Raw genomic sequence first — 27,371 nt, 5'->3', positions numbered from 1 at the left:
GGAACCTACTTTCAGAGTACGATTTGGAATACGTGCTCTTATTGCTGAGTACAACCATAAGTGTTCGCATGATGTAATACAGCATCTTCGGACCAGAATTTTTTTTTCATCTGATACTTTCACATATAATGAATTTGTGCCACTTGATGAATATAGTTGTCATTGGAAGTCCAAGCAGATTGGCCAAAGAAATATTTTGGTCACAGTTAATTCTTCACACAGAGCAGTGAAAATTCTCACCACTCGACTCATCCACTTTCAGCAATTTCAAAATCAGAATCTTTATCGAGAATATCCAATATCATGATAAAAATCTCTGGAATGAAGGCTACATTAATGACTTATTTTATTGTGGATACTCGCCCACATAAGCAGTTGATAACTGAAATGTGAACACAAAGTCCTGGAGAAACTCTGGAGAGAGAGAGGGTCCAAGAAGAGTGATTCTTCTTCCGAACTTCTGTGTTGCAAAGAAGAGTAGTACTGGACTCAAAACATTCACTCTGTGTTTGTTTCAATTTTCTAGCATCCACAGTATTTTGCTTTTACTTGAGGAACTGAATCTGTCGCAGGATGGTGAACCCAACAGCAACAATTGAACTACAAAAATGCAAATAAACACATCAGATTTTGAGTATAACTATACATTACTTGCTTCCAATCACATTTCTAAAAGATTGATGTGATTGGTTGAGTTATGAAGAGTGCTGTATATTGCACTATTTTTCATTACCGAGTTGAAGAGTTATTGCTGCATATCAATCATTAATAAGGCGAATGTTCCAGTAAATATAGAATTGACTCTTTCATCATGTCCTTTATGAGAGGCACTGCCTGTTTCCAAGAAATAATTCCACAGATATCAAGCACTCTCCCTGAAATGAACATTCATCACATCCTTGACATCTAGCATCCGTACTGTCACCTCAATCACCATGGATGGGAGATCTTACAAACTGGCCTTCTGGTTTTTGTGGCCTGAGTCAGTGGGTGAACTCAGTGAGCCATCTGGGAAGCATTCAGATTTCTTGCACTCCAGATGTGCAGAGATGGAAAGTGGTATGCAGGGGCAAAGAATGCTAAGGGAGATGCTGATGTAGAAGGGAGGCAGTAGCGTTACAGTCATATCAATGGACTAGTAATTCAGAACCTCCAGGCTAATGCTATAGTCTTACAGGATGGAAACAGGCCCTTCAGTCCAAATCATTCATGCTGACCAAGTTTCCCAAATTAAACTAATCCCACTTGGCTGTGTTTGGCCTTGATCCCTCTAAACCTTTCCTATTCATGTACCTGTTCAAATGTCTTTTGAATTTTCTAACTGTACCTGCATCCACCACTTCCTCTGGCAGTTCATTCCGCATATGAACCACCCTCTGTGTGAAAAGATTGCCCTCCTATCCCTTTTAAATCTTTCTCCTCTCACCTTAAAAATATGCCTTCTAATTTTAAATTCTCCACCCTGAGGGAAAAGACCTTTGCTGTTCACCTTGTCCATGTCCCTCATGACTTTATCAGCTTCTATAAGGTCGTCTCTCAAACTCCAGGCTTCAGTGAAAAAATGTCCCAGCCTATCCATATTCCTCAAACCCTCCAGTTCTGGCAACATCTTGGTAAATCTTTTCTGAACTCTTTCCAATTTAACAATTCCTTCCAGTACCAGGGCGACAGTACTCCCAAGTGTGGCTTCAGCACCTTCCTGCATAACCTCAATATGACATCACAGCTTATGTGGTCTAAGCAATGAAGCAAGTGTGCTAAACGCCTTCTCAACTACCCTGTCTACCTGTGCACAATGAACTATATAACTGAACCCCGGGGTCTTTGTGTTCCACCTAGGACATGAGTTTGAATCCCACTTGGCAGATACTGAAAATGAATTCAATTTTCTAAAAATCTGGAATGAAAAGCCAGCCTCATTGTGGCCACTGTCAATTGTTGTGAAAACTTCTGTGGTTCACTGACCTCCCTTCAGGAAGGAAATATGCCTTTACTTGGTCTGGTTCACTTGTGACTCCAGACCCACAACAATATGGAAGGCTCTAAATTGCACTCTAAAATAGCCTGGGCCATTAAGTCTGATTCAGGAGGAGCAGGAAATGCTAGCCTGGTCAGTTATTCATTGTCCAATGAATGAAGAAGACAGCTGCAATGTGTGTGGGCAAAGTGTCAGAATAAATAGCCAGAGACAGAGTCTTTGATGAGTTTATTTTGCATTTCTTCCGCTGAGACTGTAAAGCAGGAAAAAGGTAACTCAGGGATAAGGTATCATGTGCTAATCACCTGCTGGAGACATGAAGAGAATAAAAGTAAAGGAAAATGAATAAAACAGCTTAGTATTCTGCTTACAAACTCAGGGAGATCTCATCTTATCATCCAACACGTTAATCATTGTGCATCATTTTCAATCATGCATAGTTTATTATTTTAGTTTTAGTTTTTAATTGGTGATTTGTTTCTTCCAATGCTGCAGTTCCGTTTCAGGCTTTTCAACTCTCAGTGTGTTGACTTTTTTTTGCCCTTTTCTGTTCTTCCCTCTCAAGGCCTCACAGCATGCCAAGGGTCATGCTGCATCATTCTGCCTTCACTTACATCCTGCACTCTGATGAATTACAGTATCACACTGACATTCACATAACCAAACTTTGCTCTTCTTGGTAACAGTCAGGATACTGAAAGAATTGCTATACATGCAGTGTGGTAGCAGGGTTTTATACGCTGGCAGGAATTCATCCTTTAGAACAGAATAGAATAGAATAGCCTTTATTATCACATGTACTCAATGGGTAAAGTGAAAAGTTTATGTGTGGCTAATCAGAGCGCCGACTTAGATGCAAAGTATTTAGGCATAGCATCTTTTGTTACAAGATCTTGGGCAACGCAGAAGTAAAATGCCCAGCAGTACAGAAATAAAAATTCTGCAGACCACGCTGGCACCTAGCTTCCATTCCGCACTGGGCCCTGGCTCCACACTGCGCCAGGAACATGCCACACTGGGAGGCCACTGCAGGAGGCCAGAAACTTGAAATGCCAGGAGGCCACAGCGTCAGGCAGAGGTCGCCACGCCACACCAAGAGGCCCCTACGGGAAAAGGCCACTGTGCCAAGCCGAGAGGTCACTACGCCAGGTCAGGAGGTCTTGATACCACACCGAGAGGCTGTCATGACAAATTGGAATGTAACCACAGCAAAACTGGGAGGCTGCTACAGGAGGCCACTGCATCAGGCAGAGGCCAGGAATCATCACCAGAAGTCAAGAATCATCACTCGCCAGAGGCCAGGAATCATCGCCGGAGCCCGGGAATCAAAGGGAAAAAAAAGGAAAGAATAACAAAGCACGACGAGGAAGGAAAAGAAGAAAAGAAGAGCGGACGGACCAGATGTGCTCCGCTTGGAGCGTCCTACTCCGCCACCATCTTGCAACAATCCTTTGTGGATTGTAGTCAGGAAGGTGCACACAAGCTCAGAATCACATATGCAATACCCTATTTTGGATGTACAATTATTTAATGTTTCTTATTTTGATGCAGTTGTACAAACTAGACTTCAGTGGACGTTCATGTACATATAATTAATAAAGAACTGTTTCTTGATGTGAGATTAAAACAATTAAATGGGATCACAGAAGGCTCAGAGGTGATTCACGACTCAAACATGAGGTGTGAACCAGACTTTAGATGTGGTAGAAACCATAAAACTCATGTATGTATGAAGAAAAAGTGGGTTGTCCAAAACACTGGTGATGAGGATATATGCCTCAGGATATTATTGAGTTTTTGACAAGGATCAAATGTTTTATGACTCATTCATAATATTTCATGCATTGAGCTCGTCTCCTTATGACACTTACAAATATTTAATTTGGAAAGAAAAAACATCAAATTTAATTCAAGGCTAATTTACTGCATGGACAGATACTGTTTATGGATGTAGGTTTGCTCGCTGAGCTTGGAGGTTCATTTCTGGACGTTTCGTCACCCGATTAGGTAACATCTTCAGTGGGCCTCAGGCAAAGCAGTGTACATGATTCCTGCTTTCTGTTTATATGTTTGGGTTTCTTTGGGTTGGTGATGTCATTTCCTGTGGTGATGTCATTTTCCTGTACTCTGGAAAGATAAATTTATAATAAAATATTATTAAATAAGATTTACAAAGGAACAGAAATTGATAAGGGACCACAGACAAGCACAATGGATTAAGGCATCCAGATTAATATAGATATGTAATTTGTTAAAGGAGTATAGAAACAGCTTCCCTTCACAGAATGCTCCTTGTGCAGTTTCAACTAACCTTCACTTGACTCTGTTCTCGTGCTGAAGCACTCATCTTGCCTTTATATCTCCCAATGAGAAAATAGCGCAGGCTGGCATTTCACTTCATTGCACAAACTGTGAATGTAAATTCAACTATTCTGTGACCATAAGATCATTCCCTGTTATTATGAGGGCAGAAAAGGAAACTCTCCTGAACTATTTCCAATGAGTCACACTTTTTCCATATTGGATGTCAATGAGAAACACAATGAGGTCCCTTTACCTTCATTCTGGCTTTCATTATTGCACATCCGACTTTAATTGCACCACCACTGGCACCAGACCCATCCTTCAGCCTCTCCATTCTCCTCTTTTGAGACCTTTAGACCTCCCTGTTCAACCAACTTTTTGATATTTGCCATCATATCTCTTTCTCTGGCTTGGTGCCAAATTCTATTCAATAACTTTTGTGAAGCCCCTTGGGGCAGTAACTATGTTAAAGGCACCAAATAAATGCTAGTTGGTGTTATCGGTAAGCTCAAATTACCTTCTCTTTGCACTTCGTGTATAATTCCGACAACCAACAGATGAAGGGATTCCTGGATAATCCATGATGGAGGACAGGAAAAAAATTGTGGCTGGAAGAGATGCTCCTTTTTTGAGGGAGAGGGTGACCCCCGTATCCACAGGTCCTGTTACCGCAGTTTCATTTACCTGCGGTTTACTGCAGCCTGAACATATAAAAGGGAATGTTGCAGAACCGGGGACCAGGAGGTTGCGGGGAAGATAAATTTCCCATTTAAATGAATGGGTTCGCACATATCTGTGGTTTCAGGCTTCCGCAGTAGGTCTTGGAACATATCCCCCATGTGCACGAGAGGACGACTGTATTTTCAGTGTCGGAGCTGATTTCCTAGAATCCAAGGGGCAGTAATTACTATTTTATAAGCTGTTGCATTGTTTTGGAATTTTGGGAAGAAAAAGATCAAAACAAAGGCACTTTTAAAAGGAGGAAGAGTGAGGCAAAGGCAGTGATCACATGAGATGTGAATAAAATGGAGCAGTAAACATGCACAGCTGTCTGATCCAGCAGTAACCGACACAGCTAACTGCCTCAGCTGTTTGGTTTCAAGAATCTCTGGAAAAGCAACCAAAGACACAACTTTTTTATGCAGAGGGTGGGGCATGTCTGGAACACGTTGCCTGAGGAAATAGTGGAGGCTGGTATAATCACAACATTTAAAAGGCATCTGGATGTATATGGATAGAAAGCATTCAGAGGGATATGGATCAAATGCTGGCAAATGGGTTTAGATTAGTTTAGGATATCTGGTTGGCATGGACGAGTTGGACCAGAGGTTTCCTTGCTGTATAACTCTATGACTCTAAATAAGACCAATCAGTGCAGACCTATTTGTTTGCATTCCCTCTTGTGATAAACCTTCCGATGAAATATACTTCTTTTTCAAGCTAAAGAAAGTAACTGAGCCTTTTGAGCTAAGTTCTGTACCACTCTGCATTGTTAACAAAAGTGAACATTCATAAGCAAGAAGTAGCTGGGATTTTTTTTGCCCGCTGTGCCAACAATAGAATAAAAGCAAGAAGTTTGAGAAACGTACACGGTGGTACAGAACATGAGTATTGCTGAAAAGAGACATGATGCAAAAAGCCTTTGTCTTGCACTGGCAAGAGGCATTGGACAAGGCAATGCAGTAGAAAAAAGCAATAGGGAAATATAGGTTTCCCATGCGATGCAGGGACACACTCTGTGCAAATAAATAAGAATGGCTAAGCTTAGCGCCTTTTCTGAACTGTGCAGAAGCATGGGAAGACAATAGTTCCCTGTCATCTCTTTCAAAGCAATGCCATGGTCAATCAGAGTTGATTGCCAACTTAATCAGCATTCTTTTCTCCTTTTGTGCAAATTGTGATTGTTTGACATTTGTCATATTTGTCACATTGAACTCAAGATGAAAAGCTTTGGTAACATGTCTCACCTTCCAGACACATCCAAGTTTCAGAAGTACACAACAGGCAGTTAGCCATAGAAAAGCAAAAGTCAACGATCCCTAATCTTAACCACATAAAATTGAATGAGTTTTGAGCAACTTCAAATGGAGCTGTAGAGTCCTATGCTTTTTTTTTTCTCTTTGAAGTGTTCCAGGGCATGGACAGCAGCTCTTTCTGCAACGGCTTCAAATTTACAATATTTGTTGGCTTAGCTTTAATTCACAGTAAGCTGCTGATGCCAACGTGAAGAAAATCGTTTATGCCTGATAGAAGTTGAGAATCTTAGCATTGAAGATCAGAGATTATCACGTTTCCTTTGTACTGCTGGCATCACACACAAGGTTTTGCATTTTCATGGATTTCAATTAGATTAGATTACTTACAGTGTGGAAACAGGCCCTTCGGCCCAACAAGTCCACACCGCCCCGCCGAAGCGCAACCCACCCATATCCCTACATTTACCCCTTACCTAACACTACGGGCAATTTAGCATGGCCAATTCACCTGGCCTGCACATCTTTGGACTGTGGGAGGAAACTCACGCAGACACGGGGAGAATGTGCAAACTCCACACAGTCAGTTGCCTGAGGTGGGAATTGAACCCGGGTCTCTGGCGCTGTGAGGCAGCAGTGCTAAGCACTGTGCCACCGTGCCACCCACGGTGTGTTAGGAATGGACATGGTAGGCTGAATATCTTCTCCATGCTTTATGATACTTTGTGAATGGCTTATTTCAATTTTATTTCTGAAGTAGAAAAAGAGTATAAATCATGACCTGTTTACAGATATGTCTAACTTTTAGTTTATTTCTGATCTATAGAAATTCAAACTGAGCCTGTCACAGAAATGATGGAAGAAATTGTCACGGGCCTGGAAATATGTAAGTCTAATTAGGATCAAATGAAATCCAAGCAGCCATGGTGTTTCTGAGAGGAGGTGGTGACTTGTACATTCAGTTCAACTTCAGCTCTGATTCCTCCCAAACAAAATCCCTTTGCTTGCTTTATTATACGACAATTGAAAAGCAAGTGGCCAATTAAACTGCAATTCTGAGATCTGTTGTGCTCATTCCCTGATATTCCTGGGTTTGACAACTAAAGCCAGTGTTTCAGTGTTCTGCTTGCTGCTGGTAAATCAGATCAAAAACTGAGTTCTTTGGTGTAATCATGTAAATTGCTCAATTTTCGATTATTACAAAAAAGTAATATGAAAGGTTAATAATATAAATTTATTATAAAATTGTTGAATTCCCTCCATTACAGTATTGTGGGTCAACACACACCATGTGTGGATTGCAGCAGTTCAAGAAGGCAGCTCACTCCCACCTCCTCAAGGGCAAAGTGAGAGGGGCAGTAAATGCTGGCCAGCCAGCAATGCGTCCATGCCATAAATGAAAAAAGAAAAGCATAACTGGGGATCAAGAGAAGGAAAAGCATGTTTTATAGCAAATGATTTCAGTGTCTCCACAGTTTACATTTGTGTTCTTTCAACCCTGGGGAGTACTGACTTTCACTAGGGTACAGCTCCACCCATCACCACTCATTTGTAACTGTCCTGAGTGACCATCCCAGTGTGTGCTGACGTATTATGCATCTGTTGGAGGAATCACCATTGGGTCTCAACCAGTGCTCATCTTACATCCACATAGTGGAATTGCACAGCCAAGTTCCTGGGGCGGGGGTGCTTTTTGAACAAGTGTCACAGCTATATTGCTGCCATTTCATATTTAAGTTTATTATTATTCCTTATTTCAACATTACTGCATGAAATATGCAAGTCTTTATTTTTAAATGGCCAGGCTTGGGGAGCTGGGATTCAGAGGAACTGCTGGCAGCCAAAGGTAAATTTTTTAAGAAGTTATAACTTTCAGGTGTCTGACAGATGACTCTCCGAGAGTGCTCAGAGTTCAGTTGTCTCCTGGTCCCATTCAAAGGTGAATAAATGCTTAACTCTCACACTGCAACCAATGGTGAAAGGAAACAACGCATCAGTGAAAAAGATCTTTTTGATTCTGATCTGTACAGATTCCAGCTTTCTTTCTGTCAAAACCTTTGGGTTTTTCCATATTTAAAAAAAAAATTAATCAAATGCAGATGTAGCAACCAGACTTAAGAACCCACAAAAAGACACGAAGCTGACATACTAAAGAGGAAAGCTGAGAGACTCCTGAGGGAAGGAAACAGATGGGTTAGTGTTCACCAGTGTAAGATAGGAATTATTCAGTACACTACATCATAAGAAGTGACGGTGAGTTCCTAGTCTTGCTTGAATCTTGGTATTTACCTGGGGACCAAGGAGATTGGAATTCATGAGCCAAACTGACATAAATTAAAAGTTTGCGTTTTAAGCATAAACCTATTTTTAACATGAAGACAAACTGTGACAGAAAACAACTAAAATCTGCTTTTTACTCAGTTGAATATGACCTGTGGCCAACTGAACCACCTGCCATGCCATTCACACTACCATCTTATGTTGAATACGACACTGAGGAAAAGGAAATCATTGAAGAAGAGAAAACTGGTAGGTTATCCCTCCTGTTCATAACGTGGATAGAATTTTCTAGTTGGAGCCAGACGCCATATAGTACTCTAATGCTTAAGTATCTCAAGTGGTGAATAAACAGGGAGGTCTATTTAATACAGTATGAGATGTGATGTGGCTCTGCAAAGAGAGCTGAAATTAAAATACTCGTTGGAAACAATTCATAACAAATTGGAATTGGTGACAGGCATGAGCTCAAAGGAATATATTTAACGCCAGTTTGGCAGTTGGAACTGTTCTTGCAATCTAGAATCTTACTCTTCAGATCATATCGTTGAAATGCAAAAATTAGCATGTTTGTGGGAGGAGAGCAGAGGATTGGGACTAATAGATAGCTGTTTCAAAGTTCTGGCACACACGTGATGGGGCAAATTGCCACTTGCTGTGTTTTATAGCTCTATTTCTGATATTTAAGGTGTATTTAAGGTACTGTTCATCTTACTCTGTTTTGTGTATCTTAGTTAATTCCATTCTTGCATGTGAAGTACTCAAACATGATCTTTCTTAATTCCTTTTACAGCTGAACCTACAGAAGCTGCAGAAGTCCCAACTGAGTCATTTGGAGAGAATTATGATTATGGAATAGATGAACATGTGGATGAATGTATGTTTCAAACAATTTACTTTGCAAAACATGTGCAGAGCTACCACATAGATATATCTCTAGTCATGAGCACTTGGTTTTACAACAGTAGATACAAGTGAAACATAACATCAGCCCTGTGTTGAGTGGATATTGTGACTCCTTGAGAGGAGAGTCAGCATCGGGTGTGGGGAGGGGTGGGGTGGGGTGGCGTAATCCAAGTCTCAAAGAAGGAAGATAGGAAGTGGTTTTGCAAAAAAGGTTGAAGGTGTAGAGTCTGAACATCAGCCAGCAGTGTTATGCAAGTTCCAAAAAACTTCCTACAGGGTGAATCATCCTTTGTGTCCCAAACTTGCGCTCTTTAAAAATATAGCATTCTTAGTCTTTGACGGTTTGAGGGGTAGCCGTCTTTGATCAACAGTGGCTGCATTTCAAAGAAATATAAGAGGCACTTAGTCTATGCAGCTTCTTCCAGCTTCAAAGTTCTGCTTGATATGATATTTATTGGTCTCCAGAAAATTAGTGGAGGATAAATACTTCCTTTGAATCTAAATGTTTCAGTTTTTAAAAATGAAAACATATTAAATAGTCATGAAGAAAAGTCAGAACTGAAATATTTCTATTGAAACAGAAATGCTTAAGAAAGATTTTTATAACAGCTTTCCAAATTAGGCACAATTATATAAGCTTAGCAGTGAGCATTTGATTTCATTGGTTGGAGAATCAAGAATAACCAAGAACAAGGGAATATGAGTGGTTTTTGAGACAGAGACTGTAATATCTTTGTGAAGAAAGTGATTAAAATCTGAAAAAGAATTGATAGAGAAGGGAAAGTGGTTTGGGAGAGACTCCTCCACATTAGTTATCACAGTTGTGAGAAATTAATTGGTCTCCTAATGGACTCTGATTCAATGAAAATAGAAACACAGTGAAGTACTGCAAAAGTAGCATATTGTTGAGATGAGGACCTAGTTCATATTGACATCTGACACACAAGAATTTGTTCATATCCTTTTGGATAACAAGTGGATTAGAAGCATAATGACAGGTTGGCCATGTACATTTAAGATCATTTGAGGAAAATCTTTACATTAGAACAGGTTCAGACAAGATAGAACATAGAACATTACAGTGCAGTACAGGCCCTTCGGCCCTTGATGTTGCACCAACCTGTGAAACTAATCTGAAGCTCATCTAATCTACGCTATTGCATTCTCGTCAGTATGCCTATCCAATGACCATTTAAATGCTCTTAAAGTTGGTGTGTCTACTCCTGTTGCAGGCAGCGCATTCCATGCCCTTCCTACTCTGAGTAAAGAACCTACCTCTGATATCTGTCCTATATCTGTCATCCCTCAATTTAAAGCTATGTTCTTTCATGCTAGCCATCACCATCTGAGGAAAAAGGCTCTCACTGTCCACCCTAACTAATCCTCTGATCATCTTGTATGTCTCTAATAAATCACCACTCAACCATCTCTCCAGTGAAAAGCAGCCTCAAGTCTGTCAACTTTTCCTCATAAGACCTTCCCTCCATACCAGGCAACATCCTGGTAAATCTCTGCACCCTTTCTAATGCTTCCACATCTTCCTAGTATGCGGTGACCAGAACTGTATGCAATGCTCCCAGTGTGGGTGCACTAGAGTTTTGTACAGCTGCAACATGACCTCATGGCTCCAAACCCAACTCTATCAATAAAAGCTAACACACCATATGCATGTGTCTGGTGGCCATGTGGTTAGAGTTGGGATGAGATTTGAAAGGCCCTGGGTTCAAGTCCTAGGTAGACCCTTAGAGGTAGTCTGAAATAGGAAAGGCGAGCTTCATTAATTTAATTCGGGTTAATGAACTTAGTGCTGAGTAAAATCAAGTTCGAACTCAATAACTGCAGGGAGTGCCACTGTGTTTTGGGGCGGCACAGTGGTTAGCACTGCTGCCTCACAGCGCCAGAGACCCATGTTCAATTCCCGCCTCAGGCAATGGTCTGTGTGGAGTTTGCACATTCTCCATGTGTCTGTGTGGGTTTCCTCCGGGTGCTCTGGTTTCTTCCCACAGTCCAAAAATGTGCAGGTTAGGTGAATTGGCCATGCTAAATTGCCCATAGTGTTAGGTGAAGGGGTAAATGTAGGGGAATGGGTCTGGGTGGGTTACTCTTCGGAGGGTCGGTGTGGACTTGTTGGGCTGAAGGGCCTGTTTCCACACTGTAAGCAATCTAATCAAACCATATGCGTTCTTAACACTATCAACCTGGGTGGCAACTTTCAGGGATCTATGTACATGGACACCAAGATCTCTCTGCTCATCCACATTACCATGAATCTTACCATTAACCCAGTACTCTGTACTCCTGTTACTCCTTCCAAAGTGAATCATCTCATACCTTGCCTCATTAAACTCCATTTGCCATCTCTCAGTCCAGCACTGCAGCTTACTTATGTCCCTCTGTAACCTGCAACATCTTTCCGCACTGTCCACAACTCCACTGACCTTCGTATCATCCGTAAATTTACTAACCCATCCTTCTATGCCCTCACTCAGGTCATTTATAAAAATGACAAACAGCAGTGACCCCAAAATAGATCCTTGCATACTCCACTAGTAATTGAACTCCAGGATGGACATTTCCCATCAACCACCACCATCTGTCTTCTTACAACTAGCTAATTTCTGATCCAAATTACTAAATTGACCACAATCCCATGCTTAAAATGTGATGTTCGAAAAGCTCAGCAGGTAAGGCAGCATCCAAGGAACAGGAGAATCGACGTTTCGGGCATAAGCCCTTCTTCAGGAATAAGGAAAGTGTGTCCAGCAGGCTAAGATAAAAGGTAGGGAGGAGGGACTTGGGGGAGGGGCGTTGGAAATGCGATAGGTGGAAGGAGGTCAAGGTGAGGGTGATAGGACTGAGTGGGGTGGGGGCGGAGAGGTCAGGAAGAAGATTGCAGGTTAGGAAGGCAGTGCTGAGTTCGAGGGATTTGACTGAGACAAGGTGGGGGGAGGGGAAATGAGGAAACTGGAGAAATCTGAGTTCATCCCTTGTGGTTGGAGGGTTCCTAGGCGGAAGATGAGGCGCTCTTCCTCCAACTGTCGTGTTGCTATGGTCTGGCAATGGAGGAGTCCAAGGACCTGCATGTCCTTGGTGGAGTGAGAGGGGGAGTTGAAGTGTTGAGCCACGGGGTGGTTGGATTGGTTGGTCCGGGTGTCCCAGAGGTGTTCTCTGAAACGTTCCGCAAGTAGGCGGCCTGTCTCCCCAATATAGAGGAGGCCACATCGGGTGCAGCGGATGCAATAGATGATGTGTGTGGAGGTGCAGGTGAATTTGTGACGGATATGGAAGTATCCCTTGGGGCCTTGGAGGGAAGTAAGGGGGGAGGTGTGGGCGCAAGTTTTGCATTTCTTGCGGTTGCAGGGGAAGGTGCCGGGACTGGAGGTTGGGTTGGTGGGGGGTGTGGACCTGACGAGGGAGGCACGGAGGGAGTGGTCTTTTCGGAACGTTGATAGGGGAGGGGAGGGAAAGATATCCCTGGTGGTGGGGTCCGTTTGGAGGTGGCGGAAATGACGGCAGATGATACGCTGTACATGGAGGTTGGTGGGGTGGTAGGTGAGGACCAGTGGGGTTCTGTCCTGGTGGCGGTTGGAGGGGCGGGGCTTAAGGGCGGAGGAGCGGGAAGTGGAAGAGATGCGGTGGAGGACATCATCGACCACGTCTGGGGGGAAATTGTGGTCTTTGAAGAAGGAGGCCATCTGGGTTGTACGGTGTTGGAACTGGTCCTCCTGGGAGCAGATGTGGCGGAGACGAAGGAATTGGGAATATGGGATGGCGTTTTTACAGGGGGCAGGGTGGGAGGAGGCGTAGTCTAGGTAGCTGTGGGAGTCGGTTGGTTTATAGTAAATGTAGCCTATCGTAGGGAACCTTATCAAATGCTTTACTGAAATCCATATACACCATATCAACCGCTTCACCCTCATCCACCTGTTTGGTCATCTTCTCAAATAATTTAATAAGATTTGTGAGGCATGACCTACTCTTCACAAAACCATGTTGACTATCCCTAATCAAATTATTCCTTTCCAGATAATTATAAATCCTAGTTTTTATAATCTTTTCCAACACTTTACCCACAATTGAAGTAAGGCTCACTGGTCTATAATTACCAGGGTTGTCTCTACTCCCCTTCTTGAATAAGGGGACAACATTTGCTATCCTCCAGTCTTCTGGTACTATTCCTGTAGACAATGACAACATAAAGATCAAAGCCAAAGACTCTGCAATCTCCTCCCTAGCTTCCCAGGGATGCCTAGGATAATTCCCATCCGGCCCAGGGGACTTATCTATTTTCAATTGCGAACACCTCCTCCTTATGAACCTCAATCCCGTCTAGTCTAATTGCCTGTATCTCAGTATTCTCCTCGATAATATTGTCTTTTTCCTGTGTGAATACTGACAAAATACTGCCTCTTCCTATCTCCTCAGATTCCACGCACAACTTGCCACTACTGTCCTTGACTGGCCCTAATCTTACTCTCTTCATTCTTTTCTTCCTGACATACCAAGGAAAGCTATCATGTTTTCTTTGATCCTATGTGTCAACACCTTCTCATGGCCTCCTGGCTCTTCTTAGCTCTCTCTTTAGGTCTTTCCTGGTGAACTTTAATTCTCAAACGCCCTAACAGCCCTCATGTCTCATCCTAACATAAGTCTTCTTCTTCCTCTTGACAAGAAATTCAACTTCTTTAGTAAACCACAACTCCCTCGCTTTACCACTTCCTGCCTGCCTGACAGGTACATATTTATTAAGGACACGCAGTTGCTGTTCCTTGAACAAGCTCCACATTTCAAGTGTGTCCATCCCCTGCAGTTTCCTTTGCCATCCTATGCATCCTAAATCTTGCCTAATTGCATCATAATTGCCTTTCCCCAGCTATAACTCTTGCCCTGCGGTATGTATCTATCCCTTTCCATCGCTAAAGTAAACATAACCAAATTGTGGTCAGTATCACCAAAGTGCTCATTTACATCCAAATCTAATACCTGGCCTGGCTCATTACCCATACCAAATCTAATGTGGCCTTGCCTATTGTTGGCCTATCTACACACTATGTCAGGAAACCCTTCCCCACACATTGCACAAAAACTAACCCATCTGAAGGACTCAAACTATAGCGTTTCCAGTCAATATTTGTAAAGTTAAAGCCCCCATAACAACTACCCTGTTACTTTCACTCCTGTCCAGAATCATCTTTGCAATCCTTTTCTCTACACCTCTGGAACTTTTTTGGAGGTCTATAGAAAACTCCCAACAGGGTGATCTCTCCTTTCCTGTTTCTAACCTCAGCCCATACTACCTCATTGGACAAGTCCTCATCAAACATGCTTTCTGCCACTGTAATACTGGCCTTGACTAACAATGCCACACTCCGTGGGCGGCACGGTGGCACAGTGGTTAGCACTGCTGCTTCACAGCGCCAGAGACCTGGGTTCAATTCCTGCCTCAGGCGACTGACTGTATGGAGTTTGCACATTCTCCCCGTGTCTGCGTGGGTTTCCTCCGGGTGCTCCGGTTTCCTCCCACAGTCCAAAGATGTGCAGGTCAGGTGAATTGGCCATGCTAAATTGTCCGTAGTGTTAGATAAGGGGTAAATGTAAGGGTCTGGGTGGGTTGCGCTTCGGAGGGTCGGTGTGGACTTGTTGGGCCGAAGGGCCTGTTACCACACTGTAAAGTAATCTAATCTAGTAAAGTAATCTAATCCCCTTCTTTTATCACCTTCCCTGTTCTTACTGAAACACCTAAACCCCAGAACCTACAACAACTATTCCCATGGTCATAACATGGAAGTTCCAGATACAAACCCATGATACAAGTTCACCCACCTTATTCTGGGTGCTCCTGACATTGAAGTTGACACACTTCAAACCTCCTCCCTGCCTGCCGATACACTCTTGCGACCTTGAAACCTTATTTATGATCTCACCACTCTCAACCTCCTGAACACTGGTGCTACAATTCAGGTTCCCATCCCCTTACTGAATTTGTTAAAACCTCCCAAAGAGTATTTGCAAATCTCCCCCCTAGGATATTGTTACCCCTCTGGTTCAGGTGTTGACCATCCTGTTTATGGAGGTCCCACCAACCCAGAATGAGCCCCAATTATCCAGGTATCTGAATACCTCACTCCTGCACCATCCTGTAGTCACGTGTTCAACTGCTGACTCTCTCCTCGCCTCGTTAGCACATCGCAGGAATAACAAACTAGAGATAACAACTTTGTTTGTTCTAGCTGTAAGGTTTTTTCATTTCAACAGAAACATTCATAGTCATGTGCCTTTTACAACCTGTTGTATTTTATAAGTTTGGTTTGTGATGTAATTGAAGAAACGTGACAGCCAATCCCATAAACAATGAAGTTCATGTTGCAGGTGCTGACTGAGAAGGATACAGGGATAGAAGGCTCTGTAGCCAAATTTGCGGATGACACAAAAATAGGCGGGTCAGTAAACTGCTATGAGGAAATAGGAATGTTACAAATGGATTATAGGTGGATTAGGAGAGTGGGCCAAAATGTGGCAGATGGAGTTTAACATGGATAAATGCGAGGTCATGCATGTGGGTCGAAAAAATGGGAAAGCGACCTATTATCTGAATGGGAAAAGACTTCAGGGTGCACTGGTGCAGTGGGATCTAAGTGGATTTGTTCATAAGTCACAGAAAACTAGCATGCAGGTACAGCAGATAATAAAGAAAGCAAATGGAATGTTGGCTTTGTAGCTAAAAGAATATAAAGGTAAGGAAGTATTGTGGGAACTACACAAGGTATTGGTGAGACCACACCTGGAGTACTGTGCACAGTCTTGGTCCCCACGAAAGATGTCGCGGCATTGCAGGCAGTTCAGAGAAGGGTTACTCAATTGAACCCAGAGATGAGGGGTTTGTCATATGAGGAGAGGTTGAACAGTTTGGGCCCATGCTCCTTGGAATTTAGAAGAATGAGGGGGAATCAAATAGAGGTCTTCAAGATGGTAAAAGATGTGGATAAAATAGATTTGGAGTGGATGCTTCCTCTTGTGGGCCATTCTAGGATGAGAGGTCTAGTCTTAGGATAAGGAGAGTTTAAAACAGAGTTGAGGACAAACTACTTCTCCAAAGGGTTGTGAATCTGTGGAATTCAGTACCTCAAAGTGCGGTGGATGCCAGGACAGTGAGTAACTTTAAGAAGACGTTATACAAATTTTTAGTTGGTAATGGGTAGAAAGGATATGGAGAGCAGGCATGAAAATGGGCATGAGGAGCATATCAGCCATAATTGAATGGCGGAGCAGATCCAAATGGCCTAATTCTGCTCCAATATCTTATGAACTCATCAGAGATCGATGTTATCAAGACATTGCAGTAACCATGCTCTTTAATCTTGTATCAGCCTAGTGTCTGGAGTTGGACATTAACCCTCAATCTTCTGACACAATGGCTGTCAAAGTGTCAGGACAACTAATCAATCGTTTTGATCCTCGTATTAAACAAAGTGGTGGTGAGATGTTACTGTTCACTGTGTCCAAGTTACTGTGGCAACATGCACATTTTCCTTTTGTTAGTATGTTTTGGAAAGATTTTCAGGTTAGTACTCAAAATGTTTGGCCATGTTGTAAATTTGTCTTCCTTTGCCATCAACTCTTGAGGAGGGACTTGTACTGAATGTCTCTGGCTCAAAGGCAGGCACACGATCAGAGCATCAGAAAAACTCATCACATACCAAGATCCCCAAATTAGCTACCAGACCAACTGAGAAAATACTGATATTCTTCTATTAATTTGTCATTCAAGTGCATCCCAAATGCCCATTACTGAAAACTGCTCATATGAAACAATGAATTAGATGGGTATTAGTATGCATCATTCTCCCAGGAAGTCGTGAAGTATCATTCAAGTCCCTTGAGGGAAATTCAAAAATTCCTGCATTTGAAATGTTCCTTACTTTATTTCATAGAATCCTGACAGTGCAGAGAGAGGCCATTCGGCCCATCAAATCTGCACCAATCTTCCAAAGAGCAGCCCACCCAGTTGGGATGCCCCTAACCTATACAACCCTGGACACCACAGGGCAATTTAACATGGCCAATCCAGTTAGCCTGCACATCTTTGGACTGTGGGAAGAAACCGGAGCACCCGGAGGAAGCCCGCACAGGCAATCACCTAAGGCTGGAATTGAACCCAGGTCCCTAACACTGTGAGCAAAAGTGCTAACCACTGTGCTACCCCAATTTCTACCACATCTTGTGATATCAAAATTGTTGCTCTGCTTTGGTGTAATGTGATCTCTTTTGTTTAACTGAGTAACAGATAAAAAGATTTTCACAAGCTTTGAAAATTAGCATTTCAGAAATGGAAAGCCAAAACCTCATTCTAATCAAATTCTGTAATATAATACAGATGGGTGGAGCACACCAGATGAGAAAGATTATGACACAACTCTTGATGAGGAGCTAGAATTTGAGTTGGAGATTGATGAACTTGAACCAGATGAATATGGAGAGTGTAAGTAGCCTTCTGCTTGTCTGCCAGTTCTGACATCACTTTACACGGCTGATTGAATTCCAACTACCTGGACCAGTTTTTATACTAACCTGGTAACTGAAGAAGTTCATCCTGACCTTCCAATTGGAGGTAGTCAATGACAGTATGTTAGTCAGAAATGTTCTATACTCTCAATTTGCTGAGTTTGGGAATTGGCATGATAGGATACAATGACAAAGAACAAATTAATGCAGTGAGCCTGTGCGTTGTCCTTTCACATACGACACATGAGTTCTTTAGCTCGGTTGGAAAATTGAAAGTAGGAAAGCAGTAAAGGCCCGACAAAAAATTACTTTCCAGTCTTCCTACCACTTGCTTGTAGGCATTCAGAGTTCCAAACAATGCAAAACATTATCACAGAACTGAAAGCAATCATCATCCTTCGTCAGTAAAAATAATTGTGGCATGAAATGGATGATAGTGAATCACCATCTTTCTCAATTTTTATTTCCATTGAAGTCAGCAAGCAGCTGATTCACTGACATTTTTTTAATACAGCAGTTGTAAAAATATTTTAAAAATTCCCACGACTTCAGAATTTAAAGTGTGCCCGTTTTGAGACAGAATTAAAATTTAGGCTGACTGAAATTTAAAATACAATTTTGAGATGAATAACAGCATTTAATTTTGTGGCAGTAAATCTTAAATGAGAAACCGCCCCCCCCCCCCCCCCCCCCCCCACCGCCGTTTCCAAACATTCCGCCCACTGCCACCACCAACTCAGCATCCACTGGTTCCAAACTATTTCCAGCGACACAGCTTTTATCACTTTTTAAAGAGATTTTTCAACTGACAGCACTCTAGAGACACTGCATGTGAGCTTGCCAACAGAAAAATATTGCTTCACATACAGGTAAACAATAAGCTTGAACGAAACTGAACCTTATATGAGATTATTTCATGTGAATGGTTTAAAAGTAGTGGAGCATAAAGGTTGTTCGGTCAGCAACCAAAAGAAAAATGTTAAAATAAAATGCGGTGTGACTATTTGGCAGAACACGGATCAGCCATGATTGTATTGAGTGGAGGAGCAGGGTCAAGGCTCTGACATGCCTTCACCTGTTACTATTTTCTATGGTCTAACAAAACTGAATGGCCTTCAAACGGATAGTGCCATTTTTCTCTGACACTGAGTGGCCTGCTTTGCTTTTCCAGTTTTTTTTTCAATTTTCAACCTTTAGATCTTTGCTAGTTTATTCACACAGCAATTTTACTTTGCAAGAGGCATACTGAGACAATCAGAACTTAGTGGAGAGGGAGATATCCATTTCTGTTAAAAGAGAATGTAACTTTTCTAATTCCAAATACCAATCGTAGATGTGTGAATGATAGTGAATGACACAGGAATACACCAACTTTGCTCCTGGCTTAACAGCAAATATAGTCAAATCAGCAAAAGATGAATTCTCTGTGTGTTTCAGTGCAACCTAAAGAGCCCGATCTTGATGAAATATACGACTATGAAGATCTCGGGGAGGCATATACTTGGAATGAAGAAGACTGTAAGTATTTTTAATGACAATGATATGTCCTATTGCTTTTTGTCTGCACAATAATATTTTGAAGGATCCTTAATTGTGCTACAAGTTAAATGAAAAATCTCAAATGAAACGTGCAATTTCTCTGAACACTAGTTCAGTCTCTTTGTCGCATTCTAAAATGTGATTTTTAGGAAATTCGGAACACATATTTAAAATGTCATCCTCACAAAGATGATAAAACATTACAATTGCAAGATTTTGCAATATATCTGGAAAGATATCCAGACACAATCCATGTTTCATCTCCCCATTGTTTGGGTCTCAGGAAGACAATATCACATTTCCCAGTTTCATTCCTTTATCTGCAGACCTGCACTCAACTTATGGCAGCCTCAGGAACCCACCCTATTGTCAGCAATACTTTACAGATGTATCTTAACATAGTGCATATTAAAGACCTTCCATACAAAGAAAAGGACAATAGGAATTAAATTATGGCATTTCAACAGAATGGTGTCCAGAAATATTTCCAAGAAATAACAAATCTGAAGTGCCTGTTTTGCAACAGAGACTGCAAATTTGGTTTGCTGTAAATTGCAGAAACAGCTAGCAGAAACCAGTTTATCTGCTATGACCAATGGTAAAAGAAATGAAAAAAAAGGGAACATTGTCAAAACTGAGAATCTCCCCATCAGGACAAAAGAGAAGGAAGTAGGGTGGTCTTTGGCACAGTCCACCTGCTATGCCAGTGCCTCATGAAAGGACATCCAACTACATACCTACCCATTTGGATAGATGAGGTGTGTGGCTTTGAAAAATCAAGTGGGAATTAAAATAAAATAAAACCTCTGGTCCAACATGAAACAAGTTCTTATTGTAGCAATAATAAATTATAGAATATCAGTAGACAAAAATTGTGACACAATCATGAAATCTTGAATAATCATGGGATTGTGCAAAGGGAGGAGTGTGGTGAGGGGTTTATGTAGCTGGTGAGATGAGGCATATCTGCATATTTTGCTCCACATTGCATTTACACTGAATTCCATATACATTTTCCACATTCTCTTCTCATCATGCTTTCTCACATCAATTCCTTCTAGTGTTTCTCACTTTTAACAATGCAAAACATTTTTTCAGCCTCATATCACTGTCACTTTGCTTAATTACTCTTACTGACAAAAATAGTTAGTATCCGATTTTAATCTTCCTTGACATTAAAGACAGCAACACCTATCTCAAGTGAAGATTTGTCAACTTTAGTAATCTTCATGAAGTGTCAAAGCCTCCATGATACCATTTTCTGATTTTCTTCACCATTTCTTCTCATTCGGTAATGTCAAGCGTCAGTTTTAACAGACTGTGGCAGGAGAAAAATAATTGATGCTAGTAAGTATTCCTGTTTTGAGGATCTGAGAAAAAAAAAGTTAGTCTGGGAAACAATGCGATAATTTGTTTCAATGCAGTGGTGAAGGTGTGCGAAGTAAGAGAGAATGCAAAGAGGCAAGACATTTTAGATTTTTTTTCATTTATCAAGAAAAACAGAAAATATTATGATTGTATTGATAAAATGACATGGAAAAAGGCTAGAAGAGGGGATGTGAGAGAGAGTGGTATTGCTGGACAGGTTGCCTGATAGACAAAAGCTTTTTCTTCTGTGTAAAAATCTGAGATGGGTATAAGATGACTCTTCCCACATAGGGGAGCAATATACATGTTTTGAATGAATGTTTGCGGAGTTTACAGACAAAAAGTAAAGGTGATATGACGATGAAACTGAATTCTCTGGATGTGGTATTATTACGAGAGGAGATACAGGAATTTCATTTTAACTCAGCAAAACTTTCAAAAGCTAAACATGCCTGCCGTCTGGATATGAAAATCAGGCATGAAAGTGTGCCATCAAAGAACTGAACAAATTTATATTTCCATTCTCCCATCAAAAGGCATGAAGGAAATAAATCTATTAAAAAGGGCCTCGACAGGTTAGATCAGGAGATGCCTTTCGCCTGCTAGTTTTTAAGGTTTAGAGAGGATTTAAGAGAAGTATTTTTCACCCAGAGAATATGGGTATTTGGAACTCGCTGCCTCAAGGGGTTGTGAAGGCGGGAACTCTCAAGACATTTAAGAACTACTTAGATGAACACATGAAACATCATAGCTTATTTGGCTATGGGCTAAGTGCTGGAAAATGGGATTACAATAGATGGATGTTTGATGGCTAGTGTCGACATGCAGGGCTGTATGTCCTCTTTCCATACTGTAAAAACTCTATGACTTTAAGATTGAAATCCATCACATTACATAATAGTCATGATTCAGTGCATTGAAATAAGACAATGAGTCCAGAGTGTTCAGATGAAAAAGGAAAGAATGAGAAGTGAGTGGTTGAGGCGACAGAATGAGAAAAGAAATGGAGTGGAGAAGGGACAGCGGAGAAAGAGCTGAGGAAATTGATAATTGACAGAATAAGATGGTAAGAATTAGACGCAACAAACATTGAGCTAAATTAAATGTCTTACAGCCTGAAAGTAGCTGAGATCAGCGATCACTGAAAATTATTTTTGTTAAAAGTGTGTAGTGCCAGACTGCGTCACATGTTGTAATACTAAAGACAAAGAATTATGAAAGCATAAAAGAGCAGAGATCCCAAAGCTTGCAGGTTAGACAATAAGAGCACCAATAGATCGTTCTGAGCCAAGTCTTAGTAGAAATCATGAACCGATATGGACATGGATAATGTCAAGTTGACAACAGTTTCCTCAACTTGAAAAAGAACTTTATATGAGCATTAAAAAAAATCATGTTACTTTGGGACAAGATGACAATTGTTAAATCTCAAAAAAGAATGAATGAGGAGATAGTGTGAAATAATGGAAGTTCGCAGTTACAAAACATCAGTTCACTGGTATTCAATAAGGCGGCAATTGAAAAGCTCTTTCACCCATTAAGAACACACAGTGTAGAGGGTAACATATTAACGGAGATAGCAGATTGGTTAGCTCACAGAAAGCAGATAGGAAGAAAGGGGTCACTTTTAGGTTAGCAAGCTGAACTGAGTGGAATGCTGAGGGATCAGTGCTGAGGTCTCAACTGTTTACAATCTGCATGAAATATTTAGATGAAGGGACCAAATGTAGAGTTGCTGCTTTTGCTGAGGACATAAAGACACAAAGATAAGAAACAAAATGGCCAAGATGTAAAATGCGCTCAAATTTGGCAGACCGAGTATAACATGGGGGGAACAAAAGTGAACTTGTCCACTTTGGTCAGAAAAATAGAAAAATATTGAATTATTAAATGGGCTTGTTGGTACAGCAGAATCTTGGTGCTCTGGTACATGAATGAAAGTTAACTGCAGATACAGTGACAGATGAGGGAAGTAAGTGGAATGTTGTCATTTGTTACAAGGGAATTGTGTTACAATAATAGGGAAGTGTTGGGAAGACTGTGCGGATCTGGTCTCCTTACTTATAAAAGGATATTACTGCATCAGATGTGGTGAAAGAACAAAGAACAATATAGCATAGGAACAGGCCCTTTGGCCCTCCAAGGCTGTGGCCACATATTTTAACGTTCCATACTAAAGCTGTCTTCACTTACAGGATCCATATCCATCTATTGCCTTCCTATTCATGTATTCGTCCAGGTGTTTCTTGAATGTTGTTATTATGTCTGCTTCCAACACCTCCTCTAGCAGCACGCTCCAGGCACTCACCACCCTTTGTGTGAAAAACTTACCTCGCACATCTCTTTTAAACTTTACCACCATCCCCAATCCATCACTTCCATCCACACACCCTTGAACCTGTGTCCTCTAGTAATTGATCCCTCCACCCTGAGAAAAAGCCCCATACTTTCCACTCTATCCGTGCCATTCACAATCTTACACACTTCTATCAGGTTCCCCCCTTAACCTCCTGCATTTCAGTGAAAACAAACCCTGTCTATCCAACCTCTCATCACAGCCAAAATCCCCCATACCAGGCAATATCCTGGTAAATGTTTTCTGTACCCTCCCCAAAGCATCCAAATCCTTCTGGTACAAAGAACAATACAGTACAGGAATAGGTCTTTGGTCATCCAAGCCTGCACCAACATATTTTGCCCTTCCATACTAAAGCTGTCTTCATTTACAGAAAGAATAAAGAACAATATAGCACAGGTAGTGTGATGAGCAGAACTGTATGCAATATTCCAAGTGTGGCCTAACTAAAGTTCTATAAAGTTGCAGCATAACCTGCCTATCCTTATACTCAATGGCACTTCCAATGATGGCAAGCCTTTTTTATGACCTTATACCTGCACTGTCTTCCTAAGTGATCTGTGGATCTGCACATCCAGATCCCTCTGCATATCTGAGGGGTTCTGCCATTCACTTCATAATTTCCACCTGTACTTGATCTTCCAAAATGCCTCACATTTGTCCAGATTGAATTTCATCTGCCATTTTCCTGCCCATGCCTACAAACTGATCTAGACCTTGCTGTACCTCTGACAATCCTCCTCACTACCCGCAATTTCATCAATCTTGGTATCGTACACAAACTTATGAAGTAGACCAGCTATGTTTTCCTCCAAATCATTTATGTAGCCCACGAACAGCAGAGGTCCCAGCACTGATCCTGGTGGAACACCACTGGTCAACAGACAACTGTGCACTTGACTGATTCCTGGAATGAAGACTTTAGCATGTGCGGAAAAAGTGAGCAGGTTGAGCCGATAATGAGAAGTGATTTAATTGACACATGAAAGATGCTGAAGGGACTCAACTGGGAAGCTGCTGAGGCGTGTTTCCCTGGTAAAAGCATCTGAACCAAGTGAAATAAGTTAATAATTAGGGGTCTGCCAAGACTGAAATGAGGATAACTAATATTTTGCTCAGAGGATTGTTAGTCTGTGGAATTCTCTTCCCTGAGAGCAATCGAGGCTGGATCATTGAACATATTGAAGGGTGAGTGAGATAGATTTTTGATTCAAGAGTCAAGGCTCACTGAGGGAAGACAGGAGAAGAGAAGTAGAGGCCACAATAAGACCAGCATGATTATATCAAATGGTGGACCAGACTTTAAGAGGCGAATGGACAACTCCTAACTTGAGCTCAGTCTTGTGAAGTGTGTCATCTGGACCTCATGCCATGTAGCTGATGTACATGGCATAAAAAGAAATTGGTGGAGCAATCTGGAGGATTGGAAAAGGCTGTTAGTACAGGTCATTTTGCTATAATGAAACAGTTGTGTTCCTTTAGGAAACTGCTGTAGAAATCGCACTGTAGATCACGTTTCAAAAAACCCGATATAGCCATTCAGCAGAAAGTTCGTGTTGTGCAAACAACGTGCACAATTCATCAGTCATGTTATACCCAATTCGTGCTGAAGAAACACACATTACAGAAGAACTACCTGTACTTCTGAGTTTGAGTAACACCATTGAAATTCTTTGCCCAAGTCTTTTTATTGATGGAGAAGTCAATGAAACCAGAAAGACTGAAGTGGGTGGAAAGGGGAATTCATGTTTCAAGCAACATATTTCACAAGTAATCAGAAGATAGCAATCACTCGAGAATTCAATTGTTAATGTTTCTGTCACTGGAGCACTGTTTGGATTTGCAGCTTTCTGAACAGAAATGTTGTGCACCTTAATGATAATAAGCAGCTTCTACATTTGAACATATTTGTGTGAACTTATTACTGTAATGAAGGTTTTGCCATACAATTTTCCCTAAATTAGCACGATGACTTTCATGGTTCGGATCAGCATTATCCCATCATTTCAGTAATTTTAAACAGTATCAATCAGTCATGTGCAATGTCTGAGACAATTAACTGACATATGAATAACAAGTGGGTTAAGTGTACTTTAAGTTGAATGCCTGGAATTCGAGTGTTCACAACTTTTTCACTTGATATGCCTTATCTTACTGAGACTAGGAGATCCAAGGTATGATCCTTGGTCCAGTTGCATTTGACACAATATTTTTGTCTTCAGCACCAACTAATGCAAATGAAGACACAAAGTGAGCATTTCCGTTGCTGACCATGATTCATTGACCTCTGCCAGAAAACATGCATGTGTGAATATCAAATAAAGGCAGAATCAACTACCCTCCAGAAATTCCACCTTCAAGGACTGGCTACTTGGATATTCTTTCACGGCCTCGGAACCACACAAAATTCCTTCAACACTCAGTGCCTTCAAAAAGGAAGAAAATCGGAAAAGAAAGACATACTAAGTCCTCGGCTGTTTAAAGTCTGGACACTGGAATTTATGGTTGCAGTCTATATTGGATCTTCAGTTAATAGTTACAACATGGCCTGGTCACTCAAAATTTAAATCGTAACAATATATACTGTATATTGGTGATTCAGAGAATTGGGATATACAAGAAATATGGCTGTGGTGACATACTGTTTTGTATTTTGCAGTTATCCCCAAGAAACCTGATGGGAGGATTCCAGAGGAGACAGAACCAGACGAATATTTGCCACCACTGGGAAAAAGTCAGTGAAATTCTTTTGAGAGATTTATTGCTTTAACTTGATTGTTAATGTTTCTCCCCACTAATTTATCAGTTCACACTATCCGTGATTCAATTCATTGGTACAGACTGATGAGACTAACACCTGATACAGTCCTGAGCATGTGTTCTGGTACCTTAAATAGTATCAACAAAGCTAAGTGAAATGAGGAAACTATTTTTCACATAGAGGGTAGTGATAATCCACAAAAGCTTCTCCAAAGGCTGTGGACCTTGGGACATTAGATATTTTCAAAACATGAAATATTTAAAACTCAGCCAAGTATTCAGAAGACACTCAGCTATAACAACAGCTCTTGGGAAATATCAAAAATGAACTCATATAAATCTGCACTAACAGATGGTGATAGCTTTTTAAAGATATGCAAGATGGCCTGTCAATCAAAGTGGTCCAGCAGTATGCAAGGAGATTTTTTTGTAATTCGAGGTGAACACTGCAGTCCTTTTATTCCTAAGGGCTGGGGATTTAAATAACTTCAGACCATGAGATTCAAAAAGAATTTGTCTGCCCTTCAAGAGTGATTCTGTCTTTTTCACAAATTCATGATTCTTATATTGCTCGTAAAGCCCTGGAACAGCAAAAATGAGGTATTTTACAATTCAGAACAAAAGTCAAATGGTACTGTTGAGCTCCCATCTCCTATCTATGTGATTCACACCCTGTCCCCTTTCCTTTAACAATGAAAATTATATCAGTTGGAAATGAGTGTGGGATTTCTGCATTGAAACCCCATTCTCCACTTTTTTATAATATATTTATTAAGAAAAAATAGATTTTTAAATATTACAACAAATACAAAACAATGCAATTCAAAACAGTACAAAAATATTTCAAAACTAAACGCAAATAATAAAAAAATTTCCCAACCCACCCTCTTATACGAATGTATAAACATATATAGAGAAGAATAAAATTAAAGAAAAACCTAAACTAGCTATTTAACTAAATAAATAAATACCTAACAACAAACAAATAAATAGTAATAACTCATCCCAGCCAAACAAAACACACATACATTCACAGTTCCTCCTCCCTGGATATTGGACTCATGAAACACAATCGTTACGGCTATATAAAAGCCCTTGTTAGTGTGGCAGATAAATCTGTGTCCAGGTATTTCAAAAAGGGTTGCCATGTCTTGTAAAAATTCTCAGTTTTGTGGTGTACCACATTTGTGAGAAAATCCAGAGGAATATGCTCCACAACAATTTTCCGCCAACCCGACAGGCCTGGAGGTTTTCGGATATCCAACCGAGCAAGATATTCTTCCTTGCACAGAACGTAAGAATATTGAAAAGTTTTTTCTTATGGGCGTCTGCAGGAAATACAATGGGTAGGCCCAAAAGGAGCACAATAGGGTCCTTCTCCACCTCTACACCTAAAATCCTCTCCATT

General features: G+C 41.1%; 1 protein-coding gene across 1 annotated transcript in view; it reads left to right on the top strand.

Moving 5' to 3' along the window:
- LOC122543101 (inactive carboxypeptidase-like protein X2) overlaps positions 1–27,371 on the top strand; it is an 81,232-nt gene that overhangs the window by 10,354 nt on the left and 43,507 nt on the right. The window contains exons 3-8 of the mRNA XM_043681354.2: positions 7,082–7,141; positions 8,677–8,784; positions 9,326–9,409; positions 17,813–17,917; positions 19,378–19,458; positions 25,863–25,937. Of these exons, the coding sequence (XP_043537289.2) occupies positions 7,082–7,141; positions 8,677–8,784; positions 9,326–9,409; positions 17,813–17,917; positions 19,378–19,458; positions 25,863–25,937 (513 nt within the window). The remainder of the gene's footprint in view (positions 1–7,081; positions 7,142–8,676; positions 8,785–9,325; positions 9,410–17,812; positions 17,918–19,377; positions 19,459–25,862; positions 25,938–27,371) is intronic.

This window comes from Chiloscyllium plagiosum, unplaced genomic scaffold (genome assembly GCF_037043375.1).
Source record: "Chiloscyllium plagiosum isolate Xiang-an unplaced genomic scaffold, Cpla_swu_hap1 HiC_scaffold_48, whole genome shotgun sequence".
Classification (NCBI taxonomy): Eukaryota; Metazoa; Chordata; class Chondrichthyes; order Orectolobiformes; family Hemiscylliidae; genus Chiloscyllium; species Chiloscyllium plagiosum.
This window is presented reverse-complemented; position numbering and strand designations above follow the sequence as displayed.